General features: G+C 40.7%; 1 protein-coding gene across 1 annotated transcript in view; it reads left to right on the forward strand.

The window, feature by feature from the left end:
- The window catches only part of LOC103358844 (polypeptide N-acetylgalactosaminyltransferase 10-like), a 123,612-nt gene that overhangs the window by 26,810 nt on the left and 79,821 nt on the right, over positions 1-16,981 (forward strand). Inside the window, exons 2-3 of the mRNA XM_008283984.1 lie at positions 11,075-11,177; positions 12,852-12,990. Of these exons, the coding sequence (XP_008282206.1) occupies positions 11,075-11,177; positions 12,852-12,990 (242 nt within the window). The remainder of the gene's footprint in view (positions 1-11,074; positions 11,178-12,851; positions 12,991-16,981) is intronic.

Raw genomic sequence — 16,981 nt, forward strand, 5'->3', positions numbered from 1 at the left:
AGAAGCTGTGAGGTAGTACCTGGATGTTGGTTTTTGGTGTTTGCTAGCAAAGGGCCACCATGACAGACTCGTGTAGCGGTTCATGTCTTCCAGCTGAAGATAGAAAAGATAAGATAAGATAAGCCTTTATTTATCTCGCAGTGGAGAAATTCACATCGTTGACAGCAGCTTTACACATAGAGATACACACATACTATACAGAAAAATGTACATATAAATATAAGTATAAGAAATAGCCAGTTTTATTGGCTAATGAAACTATTTTACAGAAAAGGTCGAGTGTTTGTAATTAAAACTGGCTTTTTCAGCACATGCAGTAACAGTTGCTGCATTGGATTCGTTTTAATCGATTATTGTTTGACTATCAGTTCAGAGACTTGTTTAAAATTTGCGTCACTAGTTGCATGTAAACGCCGTCATCGACCACACAGAACACACAAGTTACTTTACTGAGCTTCTATCAACTTCAAACTGGATTTTTCCACTGAACGAAACTCTAATTTTTTTTTTTACTTGTTGCGACTCTGAGCCTTAATCTATGACGCCGCTTTGAAGTGGAACGGTGATTGCGTTCCTGTGAATTAGAGCATTTGTGAAGACGCGTTTTAGTTTGTTTACTTGGGAAAAAAAATTAAACCAACACTGCACTAAGTAGAACCGTGATAACTTTGTTTACTTTGGTATTTTGTAAAATAATAAATAACATAAAGGAACAGCTTGGATACAGAAATGCACCATTTTTCTATACGACTGTTGAGCGTAGACACTGGATTGATTTTGACGACTTTACTGTGTTTGAAGTTTGAACTGCACATCTCAGATATTTGATATAAAATCTGATCGGATTAGATCGTCCCTGCAAACAACCATCACTGCAATATTCTAAAAAATGTGATTGTCAGTGAGTTCTGGAGCCTCTTTTCTTACGATTCCTGAGCAGATTTAGGTTTTATTCATATCTCTGGGAAAGTAGACGTCACTGTGAGTCTAACACTATGTGCTGACGGGGTTTCTTGTTCCTCTTTTCTCTCCTCGCACGTTAGTCTTGATTAAACTGGCGACAAACAAACCAAAGAATCGACGATGATCTGAGCTCAGACTGTAGTAATGCGTCATGACCCAGCCAATAATGAAGCTGTCATGGATGTAAATTATGGAAACCAGCTGCATGGACACTATAATGAACCCAACAACTCGTAGTGTTATTTCTGGCTTTTTTTTTTAGGGCAGTTACCTGCTGCATAAACCTGGAAATATGACGTTTCAGGAGTTGATCAGCACCATCTGTCAGAAGCAGAGAGTTTCTGCGGTGAAAGCTTTGATTTCGAGGCGAGGTTCAGAAGGATTCTGTCATTTTTAGTCTCTTCTGCAAGCACACATTTGTTAACCGACACTCTCAGTCTGTCTTTTATGTGCAAACACTGACTGACATGTGGCCTTTTGTCGTCAGTTAAATAGAGCACTTAAAGGCTGCATTAAATTTAATGAGGGATCAGGCTGCCAGGTGACGAGACTCTCGGCTTCCTTTGCAGCTTTCCGCAGAACTCTTTCGTGGTTGAGACACTTGTTTAGGATGTTTCGGTGGCTGTCGGTTATGGTGAGGCCTTGCTTCTTCTGCGTCCGATATATTTTTGTGGCAGCGAGGAGCCTCTTTCCGCTCTCCGACGGCGGTGATTACAAACCGCGTGTTGTACAAATGCAGAAACAGGCGACTCATCTTCCTTCATCTGGGCTGCTGTGTGCGTTGGCAGCCGGCGTGCATCCTTATGAGCTGGCTGAGACGCAGCTGAAGTCATCCCGCAAATAGTTTTTGCATTAAGTTTACTGCACTCGCATTAAGTAAATTTAAAGGCGCCCCATGGAGTTTTATTGTAAACAAATTGGTTTTATTGCATCCAGCGTCTCAGCAGAACAAACCGCGTGTCGCTGTAATAAACAAGCCTCCGCTAACATCTTGTGTGAATGAAACACAACCACCTGCTGGCTTTTATAGATTTCTCATGATCTAGTAAAATGTGGCGCACGTATCTCACGATTGTTAAACCAATAAAATGTGCCAACGTTGCATCACTTTGCAATGGTCTCTGAACAGCTCATGTTTGAAAGTTAGCCAAATGAAGCTTAAAATCTTGATGTTTAATCAAAATCTCCTTGACCTACGTGTCTCGTTCAAAAATTCACCAAAAATAAACTGCCTGCAGTAACCGAATGTGGTAAAATAATAAAAAATTTTGGGGCGCCGCTATAGCTCACCTGGTTGAGCTGGCGTCCCATGTGCAGGGCTACAGTCCCAATGTAGAGGTCATGAGTTCGAATCCTGCTCATGAACCTTTCCCACATGTCCTCCCCCCATTCTTCTCCCCTACTTTCCTGTCTCTCTCTCACTGCGCTATCCAATAAAGGCACAAAGGCCAAAAAAAAAACTTGTAAAAAATAAAAAAAAATCTCTACAATTCGCTGCACCTGAGAAGCAACAAGTGGCTCAGCTGCGATTAACAGTCGCATGACAGACTTTCAGTGTGCTATCAGCTGTACTGCAGGCTGCATTCACGCCAAATAGACTGGAGACAAGGATGGAATTAAAAGAAGAGCAAACTAAGACATACCTGATCAATAAATAATGCAGCATGGTTCAGAAACAGTGAACAGAGGAGCCAGTTGTTGGAGATGCCTTCAGCATGGTGAAACATCTTTCTAGAGTTGCTGTGGAGAGTCGAGAGGGTTTACCAGCGTTCTAACCGAGTCCAGACATTCTTGAGTTCTTCTTCATGGTTGAACAGTTTCCACAGAACTGCAGGACTTTGTGTTGCAGAGAAAATGAGCCCACAATGAGAAAAGATGTGACAGGAGCTGGAAAACAGCCACAACTGCTTGGAGTTTATAGTTATAACATGATGCATAATGTATATGAATAGATGCATCCTGAACATCGTCTATTACATTTATGAACAGAATAAAGGATTAAGTGGCGTCCGGTGACAAACCACATCCGGCTGCACGGTCCTGCTTTCACCAGATTTACCAGACTTTTAATCTGAAAGGTGCAAATGAAGCAACTGATTCCGGACGTTTCTGACGTGTCAAACTCTTTGAAGTTCTAGAAAAGATGCCATGTATGACAGGCTGTACAGCAGGAATGTGGTAAAACTTGTTGTTCACCAGGAGTGTGCGTGGAGTCGACGTGATGCCGACTGTGTCATGCTGCACCTTTCTCTCCTTCGTGCTTGTTCTGTTTCTGTCGAGGTGCAGGACTTTATGTTGCAGCAAAAACTGATTCCCGGAGGTGGCAAAGTGCTGCACGACGGTTTAAAACTCGTCAAACGGCAGAAATCCAGCATCTTCCCAACAGAGCGCTTCAGTGTTTTTGCATGTGTGCAGCTGCGTTCCGTCGCGGAGCTCTGAGGTCATTTCGATTGTGGCCAAATACTTTTATCAGCTGCTATAAATCCGCCGCGGCGTCTCCGGTGGGGCCGCAGTTAAATTCATGTGGATGTTTAACTGATGATCGTGGGTGTGTTTTGCTTCTTCTCGGGTATTTTATGGACTTTGGTGTCTGATTTACGTCCGACCTTTTCGGTTATGGCCCATCGGGAGGATTCTACAGTTTTTCCAGAATCGGATTTGCCGGTTCTAACAAACTTTTCGCTTAATCTCGTCTTCAGGTTGGACTTTGTCACGTTGTTTTGGCACCAAACGCCTTCAGAACTGACATTTCCGTCAACCAGCAGCTAAATGAAATGACCGAACTGCAGCCTCACCAAACCACATCCAAGTTCATGCAGGTGAATTCGGGTGGTTTTTAGGATAATGTGCACTCTGGATTTACAGTAAAAGGGTTTTTCCATGATCCTGCGTTGGCCCTCTTCAAACCATGATGGCTGAAACCTCCTGTGGTCCTGGTTGTGCTGGTTTCCTCCCTTCTAAAACTCTATTTGTGAAGTCTGTGTGCATGAAGCTCTCAGCACTTTTGCAACTTCCACCACGAAAATGTGGTTTGGAGTTCAAAACCGAAGCCTCTCTGCACAACTTCCAACGAGCTGAATCACGCCGGTCTCCTCCCTTCTCCTCGGCGTCGGAGATTAGACGGAAATCTGTTTGTAAAGTCTGTCTGGGTGAAGCTCTCAGCACTTTTGGAGCTTCTGCCTGAACCTACCAAAACCACAACAGTGGTTCTGAGTTGCTGAATCAGGTGCTTCTCAGCCGCAGGAACTTCCAGAGTAAAAGCGTGTGAAGCTAATTCAACCTGTAATTGTGGAAACAGTTTCAACACCACGGTGAAGATGGTGCTGTTGAAATGTTGCACAATTAAAGTCTGTAAATGCCGTCTTATGGGCTGGTGTCGAAATGTTTATCTGTTTGGACAAAAATACCGTCTGCAAATTAATCTGTGAGCTTCACTCCTGTTTGTCGTCTGCTGGTTCAGTTCAGACAGAATCAGAGAACATGTTGCTCCATTAGGTTAATTTATTTATTATTTGGGACTCAAAAAAAGAAAAAAAAACAAGTTCTGTGAAGTATTCTGGATGAATCTTGAGAATTTCATATGATCTGGGAATTTCTTATATTTCCACCCCCTTCAAAAAAACCATTGGAACCCATTTTAAAGGTTCAACATCTCCAGAAATAAAAACTCCAACAGTCATGGAATTTGGTGAAAACACAGACGGAATAGTTTCCAGTAGATTCAAATGACTGAATCCATCCAACAGGGGACACGCTTTTAATTATTAGCTCTTGAAAATGGAAGAAAGTGCAACATTCTCAACTGAGGATTTGATGTGTGGGAAGTTTGGCAAAACAAGGTTCCAGTTTTTTGATATTTTGACTTGAAACCCATTGAAAATTATGCTAAATGGCCATAATGGATAATAAATGTCATAATATTTGACCTTTAAAATGGAAAAACATGCAAAAGTTGTTGTTTTTTTTTAAATGAGAGTGGTATTGGGGCCCCAGAAAGTTCCTGTAAGTGTTTATATATGGATGGATGGATATTTCTTCTAAAACCCAGTCGTTGGTCAACGTTTCACCAACGTTTGAGGCTCTAACATCAGTAGAGTTGGATGTTTGGTTACACAATGTTCCAGTTTGTTGCAACTTTGACTGAAACTTGTCAAAAATATGAAAAACAAATTCTGATTTTGAAATTTTGAACATGAGAGAAAAGAAATCCAAAATGACAATAATGAATTAATAATAATGAATGTCTTTAAAATGACCCTTGAAAATGGAAAAACATGCAAAATATTTCAATGAAGGTTGTGTTGCGGGTCCCAAGAAAGTTCCTGTTAATGTAAATATATAGATGAAGTCATATATCCTACTAAAAATACAGTCTTTGGTCGACTTTTCACCAAATGTTGAAGCTCTAACATCAGTAGAAGTTGATATATGATGAGTATGGCAACACAAGTTTTTAGACAAGTTGATTTGAAAACTGTTTAAAATGCAAAAAATTGTCCAACATTACTTAAAACGTCTCCAAAATTACTTAAAATTTGGCAAAAATAAGATGCAAATGGTCCAAAATGACAGTAGTGGATATTTATTGGGCCTTTAAATTGGAAAACAAAAAAAAACTTGTCCAAAATGACTCGAATTGTGTCCAAAATAAAAATAATGAATAATTATTGACCCTTGAAAATGGAAAAAAAAAAAAAAGACAAAAAATGTCAACTAAAGATTGTGTTCTGACCTCAAAAAGTTCCTGTAAATGTATGAATATGGATGGATCCATATTTCCTACTATATATACAGTCTCTGGTCGACGATTCACCAGCATTTGAAGCTCTAGCACCAGTGGAATTTGATATGGGGGAAGACGAGGCTCCAGGGTTGTTGCCTTTCTGACAAACAGTTGACGTGGACTCATTGGTAGGAGACAAAAACTGGTGTTCAGAGGTTCTATATGTTGTTATTAGATGTGCAAAGCTGCTTCCCTGTTGTCTTCATGTTGAAGTTTAACAACACACGAGGCTGATGTTGCTTCCCTGACTGCGTTGATTTATCTGCAGAAAGCTAATTCTCAACCACCTCAGAGTTTCTTGATGTCTCGTTCGTAGCGTCTCCTCCTCCTCGTCAGGAGTTCAGTTGCCAGTGATAGGAAAATAAAACTTTCTGGCTGTTTTCTAAAAGTTTAAAACCGTCGAACTGGCTGCTGGTTATTTTATGGGAGCGAGTTATGGGTGTTGCAGTGTGTTTAGCGCCGGGGTAGCGGAGTTTTATTAGCGTTTCAAGTTTATTTCTTTGTCGGCGTGCTGCAGTGTTAAAACACTCTCATCGAGCCGCTTGACCAACCGGCGCTGTTCACAGCACGACTTGTCGTGACTAATCCCCCCACACAGCAGAAAACCCCTATAAGGCTTCAGGTTTTAGAGTTCTCTCACTCCTCTTATCCCTCTTTCATTGCACTCCTGTGATCGCATCCCCCATCTGTTCCTCAAGATTATTCTTTTTCATACTCGTCCTTTTACTGTCTGTCTCGATTACCTTGCCGCGCTTCAGCGTCCGCCCACGTTCTGCTTTCTCAAAAACTAAACATGTGCGCACATTAGCCAGGAAAGTTTTCCCTCTCTCCTTGTCTTGTTTTTCAAGGTCTCGTTGAGCAGCATGAAAAGCCCCAGAGGAATATCACGGGAGACGTGCGCTGAAATTTTAATCAGGAGGAAATGGGGCGGCACAATCTTGGTTCTTTTTAGTATAAATTTGCACAGATGGACTCTCGATGCTCGTCAGGTCGCCGTGTGACGCACTGGGAGTGTCTGGCTGTGATGGAGGGAAGAGGAGGGTCAGAGGAGTCAATGAGAAGGAGACAAGAGAAAGACGCTGAATGGGTTTTTATGTTGGACACCATTTCTCTGTCCAGGCGGAGGCCGGTCATTCATCACACAAACAGGCTGAAGGTTCTCTGTGAGTCTGGCTGACCCACATATTTGGATGCTGCGATGACTCAGAGGTACACAGACGAAAATCATAGGAAGACTCAGGATTGATCTGTTTGACCTGTAAAGTGAGGGTGAAACTTGTCAACAGGTTCCAAGCATTTGTATTTTATTAGTTGAAAGCAACAAATGTTAAGGTCAGTTATAAGTAACACTTTATATACGTGCATGTATCATCATGGCAGTCTTAAGTTTCCATTGACTCCTATATCTGTCAAAGACAAATGTGTTTCATTCACTACATCATAGAAAAATAATCACAAAAAACAATCATGCGTATTGGTTCTTTCATAAATGTATTATATAGTTTAAAACCATGCCTGCCTCCAAGCATGGAGGTGGCAGCATCATCCTCTGGGAGCTTTACACAAAGTCAATGGAACAATGAAGAAGGAGGATCACCTCCATGTTGTTCAGGAAAACCTAAAACCATCAGCAGAAGGTTGATCTTGGACACAGTTGGATGTTTCAACCAGACAATGAGCCCAAACACACATCAGAGTGGTGAAGAAATGGTTCAGTCAGGCTGGAATGAAGGTTCTAGACTGGTCTCCCCAAAGTCCTGACTTACAGTTGTGAGCAAAATTCTACATACGCCTCAAAAAACCACATATCTCACGGCAGCCCCGAGTTTCCATTTATTCTTACTGCTGTTAATTTTCTGTGATGGAATCCTTGAAACAGATGCGCCTTTGTCACAAGAAACAATCGTACATTTTTGTTCATTCATAAATTTATTATAGGGTTTTACTCTCAGAACACCAAACCTACCATCAAGCATGGAGGTGGCAGCATCATGCTCTGGTGCTGTTCTTCTGCCAGTGGAACTGGAGCTTTACACAAAGTAAATGGAACAATGATGGAGGAGGATTACCTTCACATTCTTCAGGAAAACCTAAAACCATCAGCAGAAGGTTGATCTTGGACACAGTTGGATGTTTCAACAAGACAATGAGCCCAAACACACATCAAAGTGGTGAAGAAATGGTTCAATCAGGCTGGAATGAAGATTCTAGACTGGTCGTCAAGTCTTTGTCATAAAAAAAACAACAACAATGTAGCATTTTGATTCTTTCATAAATGTATTATATAGTTTAACCCAACAACACCAAACCTACCATCAAGCATGGAGGTGGCAGCATCATGCTCTGTGGCAGTTCTGCTGCCAGTGGAACTTTACACAAAGTAAATGGAATAAGGGAAAATGAGAATTATCTCCACATTCTTCAGGAAAGCCTAAAATCATCAGTTAGAAGGCTGGTTTCTTGAGTCTATCTCCTGCACGTTATGAGACTCAAAAATGGCTATAAAAAAAAATAAGTAACGCAAACTTAAAAACGCAAAGTTTTGACCCACTTCTATGTACTTCAAGTGCCTGTAACTCTGAAAATATTCATATTATGAAGGTGGCTTTATTGAATATGCTAAAGTTATTGTCTTTTTTTTTAATGGCTAATTTGAAGGAGATTATTTAGATTTGATTGAATTTATATGATCCTGTTAAGAACTGTTCATCATAACGTGGCATCAACCTGAACCTGTAAAACTTTTATCATCAGATTAAAGAAGCTGGACAAAAATGTAAGAAGTGCCCACCATCTTTTTCTAAAAACCTGAGAAACACTAAACATACTTGTGCTTTTACTGAGAGTCCTCAAAGCAAACGTGTGTGCTCACATACTGTATGTCAGTTTGTTATTCAGGGTCACATCCCTCTAAGCCAGTGGTCTGATTAATAATTCATGCTATTTCATGCAGTCGGTGGTGCCATTTGTTTTTAAAGTGTTTCGCTAATTGCCTCCTCCCATCGAGCTAATTATTTCTCCATTGTGCTGTGATCCTGTAATTCATGACGCCGAGTCACTGAAAGTCGCTCGGTGTGCAGAATGCCTAAGTGGAGGAGGAAGCTGCAGCGTGTCTGCCTGTGCGGTCGCGTACGTAAAACCTCTGCAGAGTTGTGTGTCGCCGCATTGATATTCTCCTCACAGGGTTGTCAAGCATGAAATAGAAGAGTACACTTTTCTGTGGATAAACTCTCGGCAGAGCGCCGTTAGATAGCGAGAGCTGATGCTCTGGAGAAATCTCTTAGCTGACGCCGAAGTGCCAGGAAGGAAAATAAATGTTAAAAAAAATAAAAAATTTAAAAAAGAAGCTCATTGTGTGTGCGGCACTGTTGTGTAGCATCCAAATAGACTCTAAAGGTGCTGCTGCTGCTTTGCAAATGTTGGCTCGTTGTCTTTTCCATGCACCTTCCTATGAGGTGAGCAGGTTTCCAGATTCAGCTGCAGCAGATTTTCCAATTAATGGAAGGAGATTTCACAAATACAGACTCATTAATCAATCAGCAGTTTTAATAATAAATTAAAGCCGCAAGTGGCGATAGACGGGTCCTCGCCGTACGATTGTCGGCCTTCGCACACGTCGAGGTTGTGGCAGAAATGCGCTCCGGGCAAAGTGACAATCACCTAACCGTAACCCTTTTCTTACAAAACTCTAGTGCGGAGCGTTTTAATAACTTTTAATCACCATGTCCTGGAGGTTGTACTTGGCAAATTTCAGGTGTGTAAGACTTACCCTCTAGGAGGAGATAGTTTTGAAAATTGGCGATTTTCTGCCAAAATCCATAATTTTTTTCAAAATGGCCGACTTCCTGTTGAGTTTCAGGTATGTGTTCTTGAGACTTTTTTGTGAGTCTCGACATGTTACATGTGTGCAGAGTTTTGTGGCACTATGTGAAAGTGTGTTCAGGGGCACTTCTTTTGAAATTTTATAGGTGGCGCTGTTGAGCCATTTTTCTATTGAGGTGTGTATTTCCCCCTAATTATAAAATTTTTCGCCGGGTCTGATGTGTGTGCAAAGTTTTTTGCGTTTGCGAGTACGTTTCGGACCTCAAAAATGCATTTCTTTGTCACGAATAATAATAAACCCCTAGCAATTCCAATAGGGTCTTCGCACCCTTTTGGGTGCTCGGACCCTAAATATTGCCATTGGTGTGTGAATGTATGTGTGAATGGGTGAATGCGAAACACATTGTAAAGCGCCTTGGGTACCGCTAAGGTAGAAAAAGGCGCCATATAAGTGCAGACCATTTACCATTGAGATCCTGCTGATGGATTAATGGATGTTTGCTGCTAATAACTAATGATGATTACCAGTTAATCCTATTTTATCAGTTCAGTTATTGTCATGTGACCCAATAAAAAGGCAGCTGGGACGTTTAGTCTCCTGTAAATTTAAACGACAGCTATTTCGGTAATCGATTACTTGTGATTTTTCGATGGACATTTTCAGATTTCAGCTCCTTAAGCGTGAATATTTTTTGGTTTTCTTTCCTCCTCTGACAGAAAACTTGTCATCTTATCAACATGTTTAATCATTTTCTGACATTTCATAAACCAAACAAGTAATGAATTAATCAAGTTTAGATTTCAAGCAAAAGTAATTTTCTGATTCGCAGCTTCTTAAATGATTTTTTTCTGACAGTAAACTGAATTAGACGTCAACTTGGGAAACGGCGGTTGACATTTTCTCCATTTTCTGACCAAATTACAAATTAGCTGAAGCGAGAAAACAACGGACCGACTGATCAGCCATGGAAAAAAAATCAAGAATCAGACGCGTTTAAGGTCAGACGATCCATTTTGGTGCTGATTTGTGCTCATTTCTTTTGTTTTATTTGGCTCGAGTCTTAAATCTCAGACGCATGAATGTCTTTAAAAGCATCAGTAACTTAAGTTTCTCACATCCGAGGACTCCTGATGGCGACGGGAATAGATGTTTGCTGCTGATAACCAATCACAGACACCAGCTCATCATCTTTCATCACCAATGATCTGATTGAACGGCTAACGATGGTGCACTTTAGGGTTGAGCAGACTCTTAAATTAGAATATCTTCTGGTTTCTTTCCACTTTTCTGACAGTTTGTGCTACTTTCTTTTGTTTTTGCGACATTGCTTGTCAATTTAATCCTTATTGATGAGCAGCTTTTGAGTCTCGGATGTCTTTGAACGCATCATTTCGTTGCAGGAATGAAAACCAATCGTCTACTTGGGTTCCGTCACATATATCTGATTGCAGGTTCTTTGCATTGGAACCGAAGGATTCATGTTTCCGTGTTCTTATGTTCCCCAGGTGTTGAACCGGATCGGAAAAGACGCCCAGGTGGGACGCGACGGCGTTCGGAGGAAAGACTGGCATGATTACGAGGCGATCAAAAGAGATGCTTCTCGAGCTGGTAGGTCCAGAACCTCCTGGTATTTATTCCTACATGCTCAAAACAAATCAAAGAACAGATTTGATGCTCCGGATGGGCTGTAAATACGCGCTTTAAAACGTACTTCTGCTGTCGTAAATACAGTTTACGCCGTCTGAAATAATCACAGACTGAGTTTAATTTCGTGTTCGGGGAAATCAGCTTTTACACTCGCAGTTTAAAATGGGTTTATGGCTGAAATGAGCCATAAAAGGCCAAAAGTTATTTTCCACTCGTCGTTACCTTCGGGAGGAAAACAGGCTAATTTCTGCTTAATGAAACATGTGTGTCTGCCGATGATTAGAGCTGTTTTTGTTCTCTGGGTGGCTCTCCTTTAATGATTCTTTACAATGCGAGGCTGTAAAAATATGTTTCAAGCCGTTGGAGTTCAATCAGGAGAACAAGCTTTCATTTCTACAGACGGAACCGGACGGCGTGTTTTCATCTATTCTTCTGGTTCCTGTTTTCCAATTAAGGTGCAGGAAATGAAGGTTTGCTCGGAAAATTGTTCCGTTTTGAGCTTTAAATTAGGATCACAAGGTGCAATAAGTTTGATTCGATCCATAAAATAGGTACAAACATAACGCCTTGTTGTGGCTTTTTCTTTTCTTAGGAAATTGTCCTCAGAATGTCTTGACGTGATCTTGAAACTCGTCCGTCCCGTTTTGTTTATTGTCCGGGCTGTGAATTTGTCCTGAAGAGGCAAACTCTTACTGTGGAGAGTCTTTATACATTGACATAATCACACCGTCATTCCTCTCCACCGTCCCAAATATCATGACCAAAAAAGTAAAAATATATATATGATACTACATAATTGAAAAATAATTTAGAATAAAAAAGAATTAAATAAAGGATTTTAAATTAAATTGAATGAATAAATTAAAACAAAAATATTAGGATCAGATATTGAAATAAAATAAAATAAGAAAAAAAAAATCTAACAAATAATTAAAAAAAACTAAATTGAAACAAAAAAAATCAAATTTAGAATTTAAAATAGAAAAAATAAAAAGCAAACTATAAACAACCAAAATTAAACTAAAACAAACAACTTGGAATAAAATTAAAAGAAATTAACTTAAATAATAATAAATTAAATTAATTAAATAAACTTAATAAAAACGCAATTAAACAGACAATCGAAAACAAAATAAAAAATAATTTAAAACAAACAGAATGAGCCAAACAGTTCACATTAAACACATCTCAGAGCACCCAGTAGTTTTATTCTAACTAAATGTTGTGTTCAAAGAAAAGCAGCTTTAACTTTGCATATTTCTGAAGCAGCAGCTGCTCGTTGATGTAATGATCAACGTGTTGCACTCGTCTTAATGGACGTTTTTCTATCGTGTTCATTTTAAAGTCGACAACAAACAGCCGAGAGTCTTTTCTTTTCACAGTTTGCCTCTTACAGCTCCTTGGACATCTTTTGAACGATTTTATTTGTCAAAAAGCTTTTTTAGTCTTCTAGAGTTTTACCACTGATGATATTTTAGTTCAGCGTGAAAACAAAAACCAACCAAGCTCTCAGCCTCGAGGCAGACGATCGTCCACAAGCCTTGATTTTCATATTTGAGTTCCTCTGATAGCTGCTATGTGACAGAACTGATGTTTTCGGGTTTCTTTGACGTGAAATCTGTTTTTCTTTGTCAGGAAACGGCGAACAGGGGAAGCCGTTCCCGCTGACGGACGCCGACCGGGTCGACCAGGCCTACAGAGAAAATGGATTCAACATCTACGTCAGCGACCGGATCTCCCTGAACCGCTCCGTCCCGGACATCCGCCACCCCAAGTGAGTCCAGTTGGTTCATATGTGGAGGAACCCAACAGAACTTGTGACTTCTCAGACATTTAAACTGGACCAAGAAGGTTGTTGTTCCACTTAAAGGTTCCTCAAAGTGCTTATTGGTTCCCTTTTGGAGAAATCTTAAGATACCAACTGATTTCTACTGTCACAAAACATGCATTACAATTAGAAGAATAGAATAGAATAGAATAGAATAGAAAAATACTTTATTTATCCCAGGCCTGGGAAATTACTGAACAGGCATTAGACAGAATTATGCACATTTAATCACACCAGGATATATATTGTTTATTCTTCTTTTTTTTCCCACTTTTATTTTATTATTTTTTTATTGATTTACTTTTGTAATTTGACACTCTCACTATTCCATATATATAATTTAAATAAAACAAATAAATAAAAAAATATTTTAACAAATACTTAAAATAAAATAATTTAAAATAAAAATAAACAAACAAAAAAACACATTACAGTCCACATAAAATTGCTTTAAAAATAATTTAAAGTGAAACAAAAAGAGGATTAATCATGCAACTACACCCTTTAATGATAAACCTCATAACGTTTATCTGCCAATACGGTCTCACCTTCAACCAGGACTCTCTAATGGTTCAGTGAGATGTTGATTTTCCAGCAAAGCTCCGACGTGTTCTTGATTTTCATCCCGTTTCCGTCGACCATCAGTCATTTTTATTTAGGAAAAAAAACGCTTCCTTTTTCAGATTTCCACCAAACTGCTCGGTAACCTCTGGCGCCGCCGCTGTTTTTTCTTACCAAATAAATAAATGTTCTGTGTGTGTGTGTGTGTGTGGTTTGCGAGCCCGAGTGGGTTCAGGAGTTGGAGGTCCACGAGGGCCGAGAGTCTGCAGGTTTTCATTCCAGCCAAAGACTGCAGCAGGTTATTTCACAGATTGGCACTCCATCAAGCGGAGAGGAAAAATGAATCACCTGCTGCAGCCGTTAGTCGGATTGAAAACCTGCAGACTCTCAGGCCTCCGCGGCAGATGGTTGTTGTTCCCCCCCAAAAAAAAAAAAAAAATAATAAGTGTGACCGTCGGATGTGAGGGAGGCTGGCCCGGGTGGAGGTGTAACGTGGGAAACGTGACTCAGAACCAAACAGCTGATACCTTTCTGCAGGATGTGAGCAGCGTGTTTGAGATGTGGGTGGTAGAATCCAGTAGAAATGTTCTTTTGTTGTTTGCTCTTTGCATGTGTTGGCAGCAGTTTACATGCACGAGTCCCCACGAGTTCAACATGTTTCACTGCTGTCGTCTGCGTTTTGTGCAGAGCCACGCTGGACAACGTTGTCTTTCAGTTTCTGGACATTAATTCTTCATTTTGCATTCAGATTTTGCAACGACTTCCCTCTAAACTCTCTCCAGTTGCTCCTGCTCGGTGCGAATCTGCACCTCAGTCCGTCAAAGCATTTGGATAATTAGTTTTTAAACCATCGTGCGTCTTTCACAGAGTCCTTTCAACTCCTATTAGTTAAACATTCACCCTGTGTTCCTGTGTGATGTCTTCCTGTCTTTTTTCTTTTTCTGTTGCTTCAGGATTTCATCAGGTCAAAACTTGAGACTTAAATGTTTTTGCTTTCAAGTCTCACAACAGTCAAGGATCATGCCGAGCCCTCTGCCAGGTTCCTCTCTGAGTTATCAGAAAACATGGAGCTTCTTTCATCAATAGAGTAAAGTGGTCTATTAGTTTTTTAGAATGTTATTTATTCATCTCACCTTCAGATTTTCAAAGCTTTCCCTCCAGACTCTGCCTCTTTCTCAAATGGCCTCTGAATGAAAAGTAAATTTGCTTAATTTCCGTGTCGGATCAAGGACCAGAGGGAAGTTCAATCTGGTCATTCTTTCGGCTTCTGCTCATAGCTTTCAGCTTCGGTTTGATGCAAACTTCTGCTCTCAGAACAACTCAGGCAACAGTTACCAACCAACAGAAGAACGCCGGGTTGGTGCTGATCAGTGAATTTTTTGTGCACATCGCTGAGCTTTATTGACATTTGACAGCAATAAATACGTCTTTACCAGGTAAATCTGCAGACGTAGTGGAAGTTCTGGACGATTTGGTGGATCCATAAACCGTAGACGTCCAGAAAAACAGGCAACAGGAAGCTGTGCTTAAAATAAAATAATGCATACACTCGAATATGTATTAATCCCACAGTGGGGGAATTCGCATTGTTACAGCAGCAAAGGGGAAAGTGCAAACATTCAGGGAATATCAGTAGAAAAATACAATTAAAAACAACCTAAATATACATAAATACCAGTTCTGATTATCCAAATATCTCTGCATGGAAATCACAAAATTGTACATATTAATGGTGCTGCACAGGAGTAAAGTACATTCATGAAGGCGTGGAGGGCAGCAGTGGATGAACCCGGTTACCTTTAAGGTGAGAACTAAAGGGAAGTGTTAGGCATCAAACCTGGTAATCGATTAATTGGTGACGTTCAACAGAGTTGTCCAAGAAAGACGAAGCAGTTCAGTCCTTCCAAGACAAAAAAAAGACGCTTTAAAAGTTTGGATGTAAAGTCGTGGTGCAGGTCTTAGCAAAAGGACGTTTTTAGAAGAAAATTTTCCTTTTAAATAAGTAGATTTGTGCAGCGACTGTCTTTGTGAAACACTTCTGAGCAGAGACTTCCACCTGAACACGAGCTGCTGGAGAAAGAGACCGTCTGGAGGGAAGGCATTAAAAATCTGAACGCAAAATGAAAGAAATAATGTTGTGAAATTGAAAGACCACTTTAACTCTGTGGAATAAAGATAAGAAGGTAACGCCGTGTTTCTCTGATAACTCGGAGAAGAACCTGGCAGAGGCCTTGACATGATCCTGACTGAGACTTGAAAGTAAAAAAAAACATTTAAGTCTCAAATTTTGACCTGATGAAATCCTGGAGCAATAGAAAAAGAAAAAGAGACAGCAACAGGAAGACATCACATCAGAACACAGTGTGAATGTTTAACTAAATAGGAGTTGCGAGGACTCTCTCTCAGCCGTGAAAAACAGAACGGTTGGAAAACATCCAAATGCTGTGATGATCTGAACTGAAGGACTTGGTTTGACAGATGTAAACAGTTCCCTCCACATTGAGTGTTGAAGGCGGCCAACAGGACAGTCCAGGTCCCACCGAGCTCTCCTCGCAGCATATTGTTGACTCCTGGTTCTGTCCCAGCTCGTTACAAAAGGCGCCAGTTGTTGTAATTATCAACCTGCCCGGCCGATTCACAGGAGACGCGTAGCTTCACACCGACACCCACGTAGCGGCCGCGTTCTCCACAGCAATTATCGGTGTCGCTGACGTTCCCCCCGGCACTCGATGTGCGAACGAACGACGGCAGGCGTGTGCCGAGGCAGCTTGTGTTGTGGCTGCAGTGGTCCAGGGTCACTTTGATTTAGAGGATGTTTGGTTGTTCCACGGAGGTCACAGCTGAGGAGACGTAAAGCTTTCTTAGCCCTGCTGATGACGACTCCACCACGACGGTTCCATGGAATGAGTTTTGTAGTTTCAGTCGGGGGTCATTCAGACCTCCTCAGGAACACGAATGTATTCAGCGGCTACATTTCCTGCTTTCAGGACACCTTATGTGCAACGTCTGGCCTCAAGTTTGCAGGAAGCTACATAAGCTTAGAAAAGGTGTTGAAACAGGTCAACGAATTTCATGGCAAAGTCATAAGTAGCTTTGACCTTCCATTGAGGTGGGAGTTTTTATTCGGTCGAGGAGATTTTCAGTAAATTTCTCAGAGAGGTGTTTGCTGATTAAGGATGTTAACGATTATTCGATAACTGCTGGTAATTAATTCCACCAATTAAAATAAATCGACCGACGAGGCAAAAGAAGGCCGTGCATCTCAGAGAATGTATTGTAGATTAGCTGTAACACCTCTTTGTTTACTGTTTAGTACAGTAGTGACCAGAGGGAGGCGGCTACGTTGGCAAGCAGAGAGCATTGTGGGAGTTTAGCT

Source organism: Stegastes partitus, unplaced genomic scaffold (assembly GCF_000690725.1).
Source record: "Stegastes partitus isolate 25-593 unplaced genomic scaffold, Stegastes_partitus-1.0.2 Scaffold336, whole genome shotgun sequence".
Taxonomy (NCBI): domain Eukaryota; kingdom Metazoa; phylum Chordata; class Actinopteri; family Pomacentridae; genus Stegastes; species Stegastes partitus.